Here is a 15,023-nt window from a genome sequence, read left to right as displayed (position 1 = left end):
AAATATCAATCGATCTGGACAGAATTTGATAGACTTCTACAAAATCTATAGACTCAAAATTTAAGTCGGCTAATGCACTAGGGTGGAACACAATGTTAGTAAAAAACAAGTAAGTAAAGTCTAAAGTCGGGCGGGGCCGACTATATTATACCCTTCACCCCTATGTAGGCCAAAATTTGTGTTACCATCTCAACTACTTCACATTTGCTGGAAGCTATATAAAGGAGACAATTTTTTTACTTCTACAAAATCTCTAGAATTAAAATTTAAATCGGCTAACGCTACCCAGTTAATTGGAGAAAACTTCCATTGAAAATGGGTCTAAAATGTGTAACAGTCTACCATATTTCCCCAACTCTGCTGCACGTATATATGGGAGCTATATATAATCTGAACCGATTTTGACTAAATTTGACATGTATAGTTAGAATAATAATTCTGCTATCTATGCGAAATTTCACGTAAATGGGAGTATAACTTTGGCCACCCTGGTCATATGAGTGCAAATCGGACGGAAGATATATATGGGAGCCATATCTAAATCTAAACCGATTTCAACCAAATTTGGCACAATCAACGATACTACTAAACGTACTCCTTGTGCGAAATTTTAAGCTAATCACGGCAAAACCCTGGATTTTGAGGCCATATAAGTTCAAATCGGACGAAAGATATATATGGGAGCTATATCTAAATTTGAACCGATTTCAATCATATTTACCAAGCATTGGTAGAATGTCAATTCTACCCTCTGTGCAAAATTTCACGAAGATCGGTAGTAAACTTTGGCTTCTGTGGCCATATGAGTCTAAATCGGACAAAAGATATATATGGGAGCTATATCTAAATCTGAACAGATTTGGCTGATAGTTTGCAAGATTTTCGAGATTCATAAAATATTTGGATGAACGGTATTTCAAGAAAATCGGTTGATAAACACGCTAACTATGACCAAATCGGGGATAAATATATATGGCAGCTATATCTAAATCTGAACCGATTTTTTCCAAAACCAATAGCGATTGTCTTTGTCCGAAGAAACGGCCCTATGCCAAATTTGAGGACGATCGGACTTAAATTGCGAGCTGTACTTTGTGCACAAAATTACATATACAGACAGACGGACAGACAGACTGACAGACAGACAGACAGACGGACATCGCTAAATCGACTCAGAATTTAATTCTAAGCCGATCGGTATACTAAAAGATAGGTCTATGACCACTATTTCTTGGCGTTACATACAAATGCACAAACCTATTATACCCTGTACCACAATAGTGGTGAAGGGTATACATATGGAAAAATTTAAATCTTAAGCAATTTTAAGGAAACTTCGCAAAAGTTTATTTATGATTTATCGCCCAATATATATGTATTAGAAGTTTAGGAAAATTAGAGTCATTTTTACAACTTTTCGACTAAGCAGTGGCGATTTTACAAGGAAAATGTTGGCATTTTGACCATTCTTGTCGAAATCAGATAAACACATATATGGGAGCTATATCTAAATCTGAACCGATTTCAACCAAATTTGGCACGAATAGCTACAATGCTAAATCTACTCCCTGTGCAAAATTTCAAGCAAATCGGTATAAAACTCTGGCTGCTGGGGCCATATAAGTCCATATCGAGCGAAAAATATATAAGGGAGCTATATCTAAATCTGAACCGATTTCTTCCAAAATCAATAGGGTTCTATTCTGACCCAAATTAGAAACATGTGCCAAATTTGAAGGCGATTGGACTTAAATTGCGACCTAGACTTTGATCACAAAAATGTGTTCACAGACAGACGGACGGACGGACAGACGGACATGGTTATATCGACTCAGGGACCCACCCTGAGCATTATTGCCAAAGACACCATGTGTCTATCTCGTCTCCTTTTGGGTGTTACAAACATATGTACTAACTTATAATACCCTGTTCCAAAGTGTGGCGCAGGGTATAAATATGGGAAACATTTAAATCTGAAGCAATTTTAAGGAAACTTCACAAAAGTTTATTTATGATTTATCGCTCGATATAAAGGGTGATTTGTTAAGAGCTTGATAACTTTTTTTTAAAAAAAACGCATAAAATTTGCAAAATCTCATCGGTTCTTTATTTGAAACGTTAGATTGGTCCATGACATTTACTTTTTGAAGATAATTTCATTTAAATGTTGACCGCGGCTGCGTCTTAGGTGGTCCATTCGGAAAGTCCAATTTTGGGCAACTTTTTCGAGCATTTCGGCCGGAAGAGCCCGAATTTCTTCGGAAATGTTGTCTTCCAAAGCTGGAATAGTTGCTGGCTTATTTCTGTAGACTTTAGACTTGACGTAGCCCCACAAAAAATAGTCTAAAGGCGTCAAATCGCATGATCTTGGTGGCCAACTTACCGGTCCATTTCTTGAGATGAATTGTTCTCCGAAGTTTTCCCTCAAAATGGCCATAGAATCGCGAGCTGTGTGGCATGTAGCGCCATCTTGTTGAAACCACATGTCAACCAAGTTCAGTTCTTCCATTTTTGGCAACAAAAAGTTTGTTAGCATCGAAAGATAGCGATCGCCATTCACCGTAACGTTGCGTCCAACAGCATCTTTGAAAAAATACGGTCCAATGATTCCACCAGCGTACAAACCACACCAAACAGTGCATTTTTCGGGATGCATGGGCAGTTCTTGAACGGCTTCTGGTTGCTCTTCACTCCAAATGCGGCAATTTTGCTTATTTACGTAGCCATTCAACCAGAAATGAGCCTCATCGCTGAACAAAATTTGTCGATAAAAAAGCGGATTTTCTGCCAACTTTTCTAGGGCCCATTCACTGAAAATTCGACGTTGTGGCAGATCGTAAGTCTATTCATGATGAAATGTCAAAGCATACTGAGCATCTTTCTCTTTGACACCATGTCTGAAATCCCACGTGATCTGTCAAATACTAATGCATGAAAATCCTAACCTCAAAAGAATCACCCTTTATATGTATTAGAAGTTTAGGAAAATTAGAGTCATTTTTACAACTTTTCGACTAAGCAGTGGCGATTTTACAAGGAAAATGTTGGTATTTTGACCATTTTTGTCGAAATCAGAAAAACATATATATGGGAGCTATATCTAACTCTGAACCGATTTCAACCAAATTTGGCATGCCTAACTACAATGCTAATTCTACTCCCTGTGCAAAATTTCAACTAAATCGGAGTTAAAAATTGACCTCTGTGGTCATATGAGTGTAAATCGGGCGAACGATATATATGGGAGCTATATCTAAATCTGAACCGATTTCAACCAAATTTGGCACACATAGCTACAATGCTAATTCTACTCACTGTGCAAAGTTTCAACTAAATCGGAGCAAAAAATTGGCCTCTGTGATCATATGAGTGTATATCGGGCAAAAGCTATAAATGGGAGCTATATCTTAATCTCAACCGATTTCAACCAAATTTGGCACACAACGCTACAATGCCAATTCTACTCCCTGTGCAAAATTTCAATTAAATCGGAGTAAAAGATTGGCCACTGTGGTCATATGAGTGTGAATCGGGCGAACGATATATATGGGAGCTATATCTAAATCTGAACCGATTTCAATAAAATTTGGCACACATGACTACACTACTAATTTTACTCCTAGTGCAAACTTTCAACCACCGTCCGATATGGACCGTATTAGTCCATATCGGGCGAAAGATATATATATATATATATATATATATATATATATATATATATATATATATATATATATATATATATATATATATATATATATATATATATATATATATATATATATATATATATATATATATATATATATATGTATATATATATATATATGTATATATATATATATATATATATATATATATATATATATATATATATATATATATATATATATATATATATATATATATATATATATATATATATATATATATATATATATATATATATATATATATATATATATAATATATATATATATATATATATATATATATATATGTATATATGGAAGCAATATCTAAATCTGAACCGATTTCTTCCAAAATGCTCCAGTTGTAAGAGGGGATCTATTCTGAGCCAAAACACATACTTGTGCCAAATTTGAGGTCGATTGGACTAAAACTGCGACCTAGACTTTGATTACAAAAATGTGTTCACGGACAGACGGACATGGCTATATCGACTCAAGAGCCCACCCTGAGCATTTTTGCCAAAGACACCATGTGTCTATTTCGTCTCCTTCTGGGTGTTGCAAACATATGCACTAACATATAATACCCTGTTTCAGAGTGTGGCGCAGGGTATAATAAAATTTTGGCAAAATTTTCTATAGAATTTAAATTTTGGCAAATTTTCCCATTGAAATTAAATTTTTTGTAAAATTTTCTATAAATATAAAATTTTCGCAAAATTTCCCATAGAAGGCATTTATATATTTAACCGGATCGGATGAAATTTGCTCTTCTAAGTGGCTCGGGAAGCCAAATTATGGGTCGCTTTATACGGGGCTATACCGAACAGTGGTCCTATATGGCCCATTTGCTATACCGTCCGACCTACATCAGTAACAACGACTTATGCCGAGTTTCAAGTCGATAACCTGTTTCGTACGGAAGTTAGATTAATTCAACAGACGGGCGGACGCACGAAAATCGCTAGATCGACTCCACCACGACCCAGAACATATACCTAATGGAGTCTCAGAATCATGTTTCGATGTGTTGCAGGCGAAATGACACATTTAGTATACCCCCATTCTATGGTGATGTGTATAAAAATAAGTTAAACTTTAATTGGAAATAGACTTTTTCGACTACCCAATATATAAATCCTTTCGGTTAGTTTGTTATTGTACTTACGACAGAAATGCGGTGTTCGCCATCTAATTTGTATGCCCTTTTGTGCACAGGCATGGGCATAGGCTGCCACAGCAGTACAAAGACATTCACAATCGCCACCTTGATCACAGGCACAGGTATCGAATATGCAACGTTTCAAGTATTTTTCCACTGGCACTTCAGAATGACAATCCTACACTCGAGAACATTCAATTGTTGGCGATATTCAGGGTGTTCCAATGGTCACATATACACCCGCACACCCATACATCCATCCATAAATAAAGCGATAACAGCAGGAATTCAGCAATCAGTTTGTGGGCGTGGTGTTACAGCGTACGCGGAGGACATGGAAAGAAATTTGAAAAAGTACAAAGAATTTTAATTACATTACAATCAAATGGCATATAACAATGAGCAATAATACCACCCAGCAGTCCTTCTAAAGATACTAAATGAGACCTAAGTACTACATTTCAATAAAACAATGAATTCCATAGACCGGAATAATAAAAATTCATGCTAAAGGAAGATGTGGTCTACAGACAATTGTTGAATGTGAGAAAACATTCAGGTATTCGAGAGATATAGAAGGCAAATGAGATGTGGCTTTAAATTTGCAATTAATTTAAAACAAATGAGGACAAAAGCGAGTAACCGTGGTGCAATGACTAGCATCCTTGTCTTGCATATAAGGGGTTTTGTGTTCAAATCCCATTTTCGGCAGACCCCCAACAAGCCCATCTACGAACTTGACTTCCCTGCTAAGAAACCTAATTTGTCCGGTCGCAATTATTAACCGATTTTGACGAAATTTTGTACAGGATGTTTTTTTTGGGCACAAGGACGAACGCTATTGATTTTGCAAGAAATCGGATCAAATTTGGATATAGCTGCCATATATATGTATCACCAGATTTCGACATATTGGGTCGCATTGCACTTTTTTAAGAACCGATTGTCAAAGTAATCTCTTTCGTCACCCTTCAAGTCTGCAAAATTTTATTGAAATCGTCCGATTTTGCCAAATTTGGCCATAAAACCCTTATTTATTAACCGATCTTACTCAACGTCGGCTAAATCCAATAGCCCTAACTGGATGTGTAAAATTTCATCGAAATCGGTTCAGATTTAAATATAGCTCCCATATATGTATTGCCCGATTTTGAAAAAATTGCCCCTTTTTATACCCTTCACCACTACTGTGGTACAGGGTATAATAAGATTGTGCATTTGTATGTAACTCCAAGAAGGAGTAATCATAGACCAACCTTTTAGTATACGGATCGGCTTAGAATTAAATTCTGAGTCGATTTAGCGATGTCCGTCTGTCTGTCTGTCTGTCCGTCTGTCTGTCTGTTGATGTATTTTTGTGTGCAAAGTACAGCTCGCAGTTTTAGTCCGATTGTCCTAAAATTTGGTATAGGGTCCTGTTTCGGCTCAAAGACGATCCCTATTGATTTTGGAAAAAATCGGTTCAGATTTAGATATAGCTGCCATATATATTTTTCACCGATCTGGTCATAATTGGCGTGCATATCAACCGATCCTCCACAAATTCCGTACATTCGAATATTTTAACAGTCTCGAAAAACTTGCAAAATATCAGCCAAATCGGTTCAGATTTAGATATAGCTCCCATATATAGCTTTCGCCCGATTTACACTCATTTGCCCACAGAGGCCAATTTTTTGCTCCGATTTAGTTGAAATTTTGCACAGGGAGTAGAATTAGCATTATAGCTATGCTTGTCAAATTTGGTTGAAATCGGTTCACATTTAGATATAGCTCCCATATATAGCTTTCGCCCGATTTACACTCATATGACCACAGAGCCCAATTTTTAACTCCGATTTAGTTGAAATTTTGCGTAGGGAGTAGAATTAGCAATGTAGCTATGCGTGCCAAATTTGGTTGAAATCGCTTCTGATTTAGATATAGCTCCCATATATAGCTTTCAGCCGATTTACACTCATATGACCACAGAGGCCAATTTTGTGCTCCGTTCTTGTTGAATTTTTGCACAGGGAGTAGAATTAGCATTGTAGCTATGCGTACCAAATTTGGTTGAAATCTGTTCAGATTTAGATATATCTCCCATATATAGCTTTCGCCCGATTTACACTCATATGACCACAGAGGCCAATTTTTAACTCCGATTTAGTTGAAATTTTGCATAGGAACTCCCATATATATGTTTTTCCAATTTCGACAAAAATGGTCAAAATACTAACATTTTCCTTGTAAAAACGCAACTGCTGAGTCGAAAAGTTGTAAAAATGACTCTAATTTTCCTAAACTTCTAATACATATATATCGAGCGATAAATCATAAATAAACTTTTGCGAAGATTTCTTAAAATTGCTTCAGATTTAAATGGTTCCCATATTTTGTACTAACATTGTGTTCCACCCTAGTGCATTAGCCGACTTTAATTTTGAGTCTATAGATTTTGTAGAAGTTTATCAAATTGTGTCCAACACATTTGACGAATGTGATATGGTATCGCAAATGTAGATCTACAAAGTGGTGCAGGGTATAATATAGTCGGCCCCGCCCGACTTTAGACTTTCCTTACTTGTTTTTACTAAAATTGTGTTCCACCCTAGTGCATTACCCAACTTAAATTTTGAGTCTATAGATTTTGTAAAAGTCTATCAAATCCTCTCCAAATCGAGTGATATTTAAATGTATGTATTTGGGACAAACCTTTATATATAGACGCCAACAAATTTGACGGATGTGATATTGTATCGAAAATTTAGATCTACAAAGTGGTGCAGGGTATAATATAGTCGGCCCCGCCCTACTTTAGACTTTCCTTACTTGTTTTTTACTATAGAGGTCTCATTTATTAACTGATCGTACTCAAAATTTTTTTTCTGTGGTATCAATCATACCTGCAGAATATTATGCAAAGTTGTTCAGATTTAGATATAGCTCCCGTATATATGAATCGCTCGATTTTCCCAAATTTGGCCCAAAATACTCTGATTTATTAACCAATGTTACTCAAATTTCAAAATTTGATGTACTAGCTGATCGTATTTGGACTTACCTCTTACAAAATAATATTGACCGATTTTTACCAATTCGAAATTATTACACACAACTAATTAAGTGATTTCCTCTTTTTTTAATAATGGGCTCTATATTAGTAGCATACTCAGTAGGTGCAAAATCAACTATAGCTCCGAATATCGGACATTTCTGCTCAGGTAGGACTCCCATAAACATGTACACGTTTATGTTCTTAAATGTGAAAATGGGGTTTATCACCCAAACCTACACCATTGATACCCCACAAACAAGTCTATGAATTTAGTAGGGATGGTTTAGGGTATGATATAGTCGGCCCCGCCCGACTTTCTACTTTACTCACTTGTTTAATAATGAACTCAATATTAGTGGTCCACTAACTCTGTAGATGGGAGCCACATTGGTGCAATGATTAGCTAAACACTCAGTGATAAGAGAGAAGTTCACCATAGTGGTATCACAATGGACTGCATAGTCTAATGAGCCTGATATATCGGTCTGCCACTATACCTAACCTAACCTAACTCCGTAGGTATAAATCCATGCATATATATATATTGTTATAATTTAATGGGGTGGTTTAGGGTATGATAAAGTCGGCCCCGACCGACTTTTTACTTTACTCACTTGTTTTTTTTTTATTTTAGTTCTATGGAAAATTGTGTCAAAATTTTATCTCTATAGAAAATTTTGAAAAGATTGTATTTCTATAAAAAAATTTTGCCAAATTTTTTTCTCTATAGAAAATTTTGCCAAAATTTTATCTCAATAGAAAATTTTGTCAAAATTTTATCTCAATAGAAAATTTCGTCAAAATTTGATCTCTATAGAAAATTTCATCAAAATTTTATCTTTTTAGAAAATTTTGTTAAATTTTTATCTCTATAGAAAATTTTGCAAAATTTTATCTCTTTAAAAAAATTTTGTCAAAATTTTATCTCTATAGAAAATTTTGTCAACATTTTATTTCTGTAGAAAATTTTGTCAAAATTTTATCTCTTTAAAAAAATTTTGTCAAAATTTTATCTCTATAGAAAATTTTGTCAAAATTTTATTTCTGTAGAAAATTTTGTCAAAATTTTATCTCTATCGAAAATTTTGTCAAAATTTTATCTCTATCGAAAATTTTGTCAAAATTTTATCTCTGTAGAAAATTTTGTCAAAATGTTATCTGTTTAGAAATTTTTGTAAAATTTTTATCTCTATAGAAAATTTTGTGAAAATGTTATCTCTATCGAAAATTTTGTCAAAATTTTATCTGTTTAGAAATTTTTGTCAAAATTTTATCTTTATAGAAAATTTTGTCAAAATTTTATATCTATAGAAAATTTTGTCAAAATTTTATCTCTATAGAAAATTTTGTCAAAATTTTATCTATTTAGAAAATTTTGTCAAAATTTTATCTGTTTAGAAATTTTTGTAAAATTTTTATCTCTATAGAAAATTTTGTGAAAATGTTATCTCTATCAAAAATTTTGTCAAAATTTTATCTGTTTAGAAAATTTTGTCAAAATTTTATATCTATAGAAAATTTTGTCAAAATTTTATTTCTATAGAAAATTTTGTCAAAATTTTATCTGTTTAGAAAATTTTGTCAAAATTTTATCTATTTAGAAATTTTTGTAAAATTTTTATCTCTATAGAAAATTCTGTGAAAATGTTATCTCTATAGAATATTTTGCAAAATTGTATCTCTTTAAAAAATTTTGTCAAAATTTTATCTCTATAGTAAATTTTCGCAAAATTTTATCTTTATTAATTTTCTTTTTATTCGACCTTTTATCAATATATAATGAAATGATTAGTCAAGCTCGAGGTCTTTATTTTATCTCTAGAAAAAATGTTGTCAAAATTTTATCTCTAGAAAATATTTTGTCAAAATTTTATCTCTATAGAAAATTTGGTCAAAATTTTATCTCTATAGAAAATTTTGTCAAAATTTTATCTCTATAGAAAATTTTGTCAAAATTTTATCTGTTTAGAAATTTTTGTAAAATTTTTATCTCTATAGAAAATTTTGTGAAAATGTGATCTCTATAGAAAATTTTGCAAAACTTTATCTCTTTAAAAAATTTTGTCAAAATTTTATCTCTATAGTAAATTTTCTCAAAATTTTATCTCTATAGTAAATTTCCTCAAAATTTTATCTCTAGAAAAAATTTCGTCAATATCTCTCTAGAAAATTTTGTCAAAATTTTATCTCTTTAGAATATTTTGTCAAAATCTTATCTTTATAGAAAATGTTGTCAAAATTTTATATCTATAGAAAATTTTGTCAAAATTTTATCTCTATAGAAAATTTTGTCAAAATTTTATCTGTTTAGAAAATTTTGTCAAAATTTTATCTGTTTAGAAATTTTTGTAAAATTTTTATCTCTATAGAAAATTTTGTGAAAATGTTATCTCTATCAAAAATTTTGTCAAAATTTTATCTGTTTAGAAATTTTTGCCAAATTTTTTTCTCTATAGAAAATTTTGCCAATATTTTATCTCAATAGAAAATTTTGTCAAAATGTTATCTCTATAGAAAATTTCGTCAAAATTTGATCTCTATAGAAAATTTCATCAAAATTTTATCTCTATAGAAAATTTTGTCAACATTTTATTTCTGTAGAAAATTTTGTCAAAATTTTATCTCTTTAAAAAAATTTTGTCAAAATTTTATCTCTATAGAAAATTTTGTCAAAATTTTATTTCTGTAGAAAATTTTGTCAAAATTTTATCTGTTTAGAAATTTTTGTAAAATTTTTATCTCTATAGAAAATTTTGTGAAAATATTATCTCTATCAAAATTTTGTCAAAATTTTATCTGTTCAGAAATTTTTGTCACAATTTTATCTCTATCGAAAATTTTGTCAAAATTTTATATCTATAGAAAATTTTGTCAAAATTTTATCTCTATAGAAAATTTTGTCAAAATTTTATCTGTTTAGAAATTTTTGTAAAATTTTTATCTCTATAGAAAATTTTGTGAAAATGTTATCTCTATCAAAAATTTTGTCAAAATTTTATCTGTTTAGAAATTTTTGTCAAAATTTTATCTCTATAGAAAATTTTGTCAAAATTTTATTTCTATAGAAAATTTTGTCAAAATTTTATCTGTTTAGAAATTTTTGTAAAATTTTTATCTCTATAGAAAATTTTGTGAAAATGTTATCTCTATAGAAAATTTTGTGAAAATGTTATCTCTATAGAATATTTTGCAAAATTGTATCTCTTTAAAAAATGTTGTCAAAATTTTATCTCTAGAAAATATTTTGTCAAAATTTTATCTCTATAGAAAATTTGGTCAAAATTTTATCTCTATAGAAAATTTTGTCAAAATTTTATCTCTATAGAAAATTTTGTCAAAATTTTATCTGTTTAGAAATTTTTGTAAAATTTTTATCTCTATAGAAAATTTTGCAAAACTTTATCTCTTTAAAAAATTTTGTCAAAATTTTATCTCTATAGTAAATTTTCTCAAAATTTTATCTCTAGAAAAAATTTTGTCAAAATTTTATCTCTCTAGAAAATTTTGTCAAAATTTTATCTCTAGAATATTTTGTCAAAATTTTATTTCTATAGAAAATTTTGTCAAAATTTTATTTCCATAAAAATGTTGTCAAAATTTCATTTCTATAGAATTTTTTTTTTCAAAATTTTATCTCTTTAGAAAATTTTGCCAAATTTTATTTCTATAGAAAATTTTGTCAAAATTTTATCTGTTTAGAAAATTTTGTCAAAATTTTATCTATTTAGAAATTTTTGTAAAATTTTTATCTCTATAGAAAATTCTGTGAAAATGTTATCTCTATAGAATATTTTGCAAAATTGTATCTCTTTAAAAAATTTTGTCAAAATTTTATCTCTATAGTAAATTTTCGCAAAATTTTATCTTTATTAATTTTCTTTTTATTCGACCTTTTATCAATATATAATGAAATGATTAGTCAAGCTCGAGGTCTTTATTTTATCTCTAGAAAAAATGTTGTCAAAATTTTATCTCTAGAAAATATTTTGTCAAAATTTTATCTCTATAGAAAATTTGGTCAAAATTTTATCTCTATAGAAAATTTTGTCAAAATTTTATCTCTATAGAAAATTTTGTCAAAATTTTATCTGTTTAGAAATTTTCTCAAAATTTTTTTCTCTAGAGAACATTTTGTTAAAATTTTATCTCTAGAGAAAATTTTGTCGAAATTGTATCTCTGTAGAAAACTTTGTCAAACATTTATCTCTTTAGAATATTATGTCAAAATTTTATTTTATAGAAATTTTTGTCAAGATTTTATTTTTATAGAAATTTTTGTCAAAATTTTATTTCTGTAGAAAATTTTGTCAGAATTTTATTTCTATAGAAAATTTTTCTCAAAATTTTCTTTCTATAGAAAATTTTTCCCAAAATTTTATTTCTATAGAAAATGTTGTCAAAATTTTATTTCTATAGATTTTATTTTATAGAAATTTATTGATATAGATAATTTTGTCAAAATTTTATTTCTATAGAAAATTTTGTCAAAATTTTATTTCTATAGAAAATTTTGTCAAAATTTTATTTCTATAGAAAATTTTGTCAAAATTTTATTTCCGTAGAAAATTTTGTCAAAATTTTATTTCTATAGAAAATTTTGTCAAGATTTTATCTCTATAGAAGAATTTGTGAGAATTTTACCTCTATATTTTGTAAAAATTTTATTTCTATAGAAAATGTTGTCAAAATTTTATTTCAATATAAAATTTTGTCAAAGTTGTATCTTTATAGAAAATTTTGTCAAATATTTATTTCTATGAAAAATTTTGTGAAAATTTTATTTCAATAGAAAATGTAAGTACCTCTTAGTTGGAGAAGAATATTTTGCAAAAACTACCAAAAATCAAATATTCTACCAATCTACCAAACAGTTAAAAAAAACAATCTTCCATTTTTTCCAGAATTCTACTAACTGTGGAAACCGTGATTACCATCCAAAATTCTATTCTTAGAATTTTTTAACCTGTTTGTCTTCGACAATAGTCCGATGAAGAAAAGTTTATAGTATAGAATGTCAAAGGCAAATGTAAAATCGAGAAAAAGACGTATTTTGGCGTTTCATTTAATCTATTGAGCGGAACTTTCCATACATTATTTATTCTAGTTAGAGACTTCTGTCGTAGGCACATTTGCATCTCCCTTCTTATACAAACAAATTAGAATAGACTCCCGGAAAGACGATTGGATGTTTAGAACATGATCAACTGTTTTTCATATGTTTGGTTGTACAAATTATATATTGGGAAGTCTAATTTTTAAACACAATATTTTTATATGCAAGCATACAATGTTCATAAACTATTATTGTGGAACATATATCTTAATATGTTAGAACATATTATGTTTGGGACATAAAATGTTTGTAAATATAATATGATTGGATGCAAACATATTTGTGTTTAGAAAGAGAGACTTAGAGATTATGCTGCATGTAAAAGAATGGAAGTAACCAATTGGCGCCTTAAAAATATATACATACAAGGAAAATTTCATTAAATTTTTATACCCTCCACCATACGATGGGGGTATATTAACTTTGTCATTCCGTTTGTAACACATCGAAATATTGCTCTAAGACCCCATAAAGTATACATATATTTTGGGTCGTGGTGAAATCCTGAGTCGATCTGAGCATGTCCGTCCGTCCGTCTGTTGAAATCACGCTAACATCCGAACAAGCTATCGATTTTAAACTTGGCACAAGTAGTTGTTATTGATTTAGGTCGGATGGTATTGCAAATGGGCCATATCGGTTCACTTTTACGTATAGCCCCCATAAAAACGGACCCCCAAATTTGGCTTGCGATTGCTCTAAGAGAAGCAAATTTCATCCGATCCGGCTGAAAGTTGGTACATGGTGTTAGTATATGGTCTCTAACAAGCATGCAAAAATTGGTTCACATCGGTCCACTTTTACGTATAGCCCCCATATAAACGGACCCCCAAATTTGGCTTGCGTTTGCTCTAAGAGAAGCAAATTTCATCCGATCCGGCTGAAAGTTGGTACATGGTGTTAGTATATGGTCTCTAACAACCATGCTAAAATTGGTCCACATCGGTCCATAATTACATATAGCCCCCATATGAACCGATCCCCCGATTTGGCTTGCGGAGACTCTAAGAGAAGCAAATTTCATCCGATCCGGTTGAAATTTGTTACATGGTGTTACTATATGGTCTCTAACAAGCATGCAAAAATTGGTTCACATCGGACCATGATTATATATAGCCCCCATATAAACCGATCCCCCGATTTGGCTTGCGGAGCCTCTAAGAGAAGCAAATTTCATCCGATTAGGCTGAAGTTTGGTATATGATGTTAGTATATGGTCTCTAACAACCATGCTAAAATTGGTCCACATCGGTCCATAATTACATATAGCCCACATATGAACCGATCCCCCGATTTGGCTTGCGGAGACTCTAAGAGAAGCAAATTTCATCCGATCCGGTTGAAATTTGTTACATGGTGTTACTATATGGTCTCTAACAAGCATGCAAAAATTGGTCCACATCGGTCCATAATTATATATAGCCCCCATATAAACCGATCACCAGATTTGACCTCCGGAGCCTCTTGGAAGAGCAAAATTCATCCGATTCGGTTGATATTTGGTACTTGATGTTAGTATATGGTATCCAACAACCATGCAGGAATTGGTTCATATCAGTCCATAATTATATATAGCTCCCATATAAACCGATGCCCAGATTTGACCTCCGATGCCTTTTGGAGAAGCAAAATTCATCCGTACGTGGTGGTAGTATATGATATTTAACAACCATGCCATAAGTGGTCCATATCAGTCCATAATCATATATAGCCCCCATATAAACCGATCCAGACATTTGGTTTTGGATCCTCTTGGAGAAACAAATTTCATCCGAGTCAGTTGAAATTTGGTACATTGTGCTAGTATATGGCCGTTAACAGCCATGTCTTACAAGGTCCATATCGGTCTATAGTTATATACAGCCCTCAGATAAATCGATCCCCAATCACACAAAAATTGGTCCATATCAAGTTCATAATTCTATATAGCCCCCATATAAGCGACCCCCATATTTCAATTCTGGCTCTCTACGTACCGTGCAAAAGTCCATGTCGATTCGTAATTATTTGTAGACTTAC

At 31.2% G+C, this 15,023-nt stretch overlaps 1 protein-coding gene across 3 annotated transcripts in view; it reads right to left on the bottom strand.

The window, feature by feature from the left end:
• Window positions 1-15,023, bottom strand: part of Hml (hemolectin) — a 98,636-nt gene that overhangs the window by 48,009 nt on the left and 35,604 nt on the right. For all 3 annotated transcript variants that reach the window (XM_075306484.1, XM_075306485.1, XM_075306486.1), the window contains one exon: window positions 4,861-5,032. In XM_075306484.1, coding sequence (XP_075162599.1) covers window positions 4,861-5,032 — 172 coding nt within the window. The remainder of the gene's footprint in view (window positions 1-4,860; window positions 5,033-15,023) is intronic.

This window comes from Haematobia irritans, chromosome 4 (genome assembly GCF_050003625.1).
Source record: "Haematobia irritans isolate KBUSLIRL chromosome 4, ASM5000362v1, whole genome shotgun sequence".
NCBI classification, from domain to species: domain Eukaryota; kingdom Metazoa; phylum Arthropoda; class Insecta; order Diptera; family Muscidae; genus Haematobia; species Haematobia irritans.
This window is presented reverse-complemented; position numbering and strand designations above follow the sequence as displayed.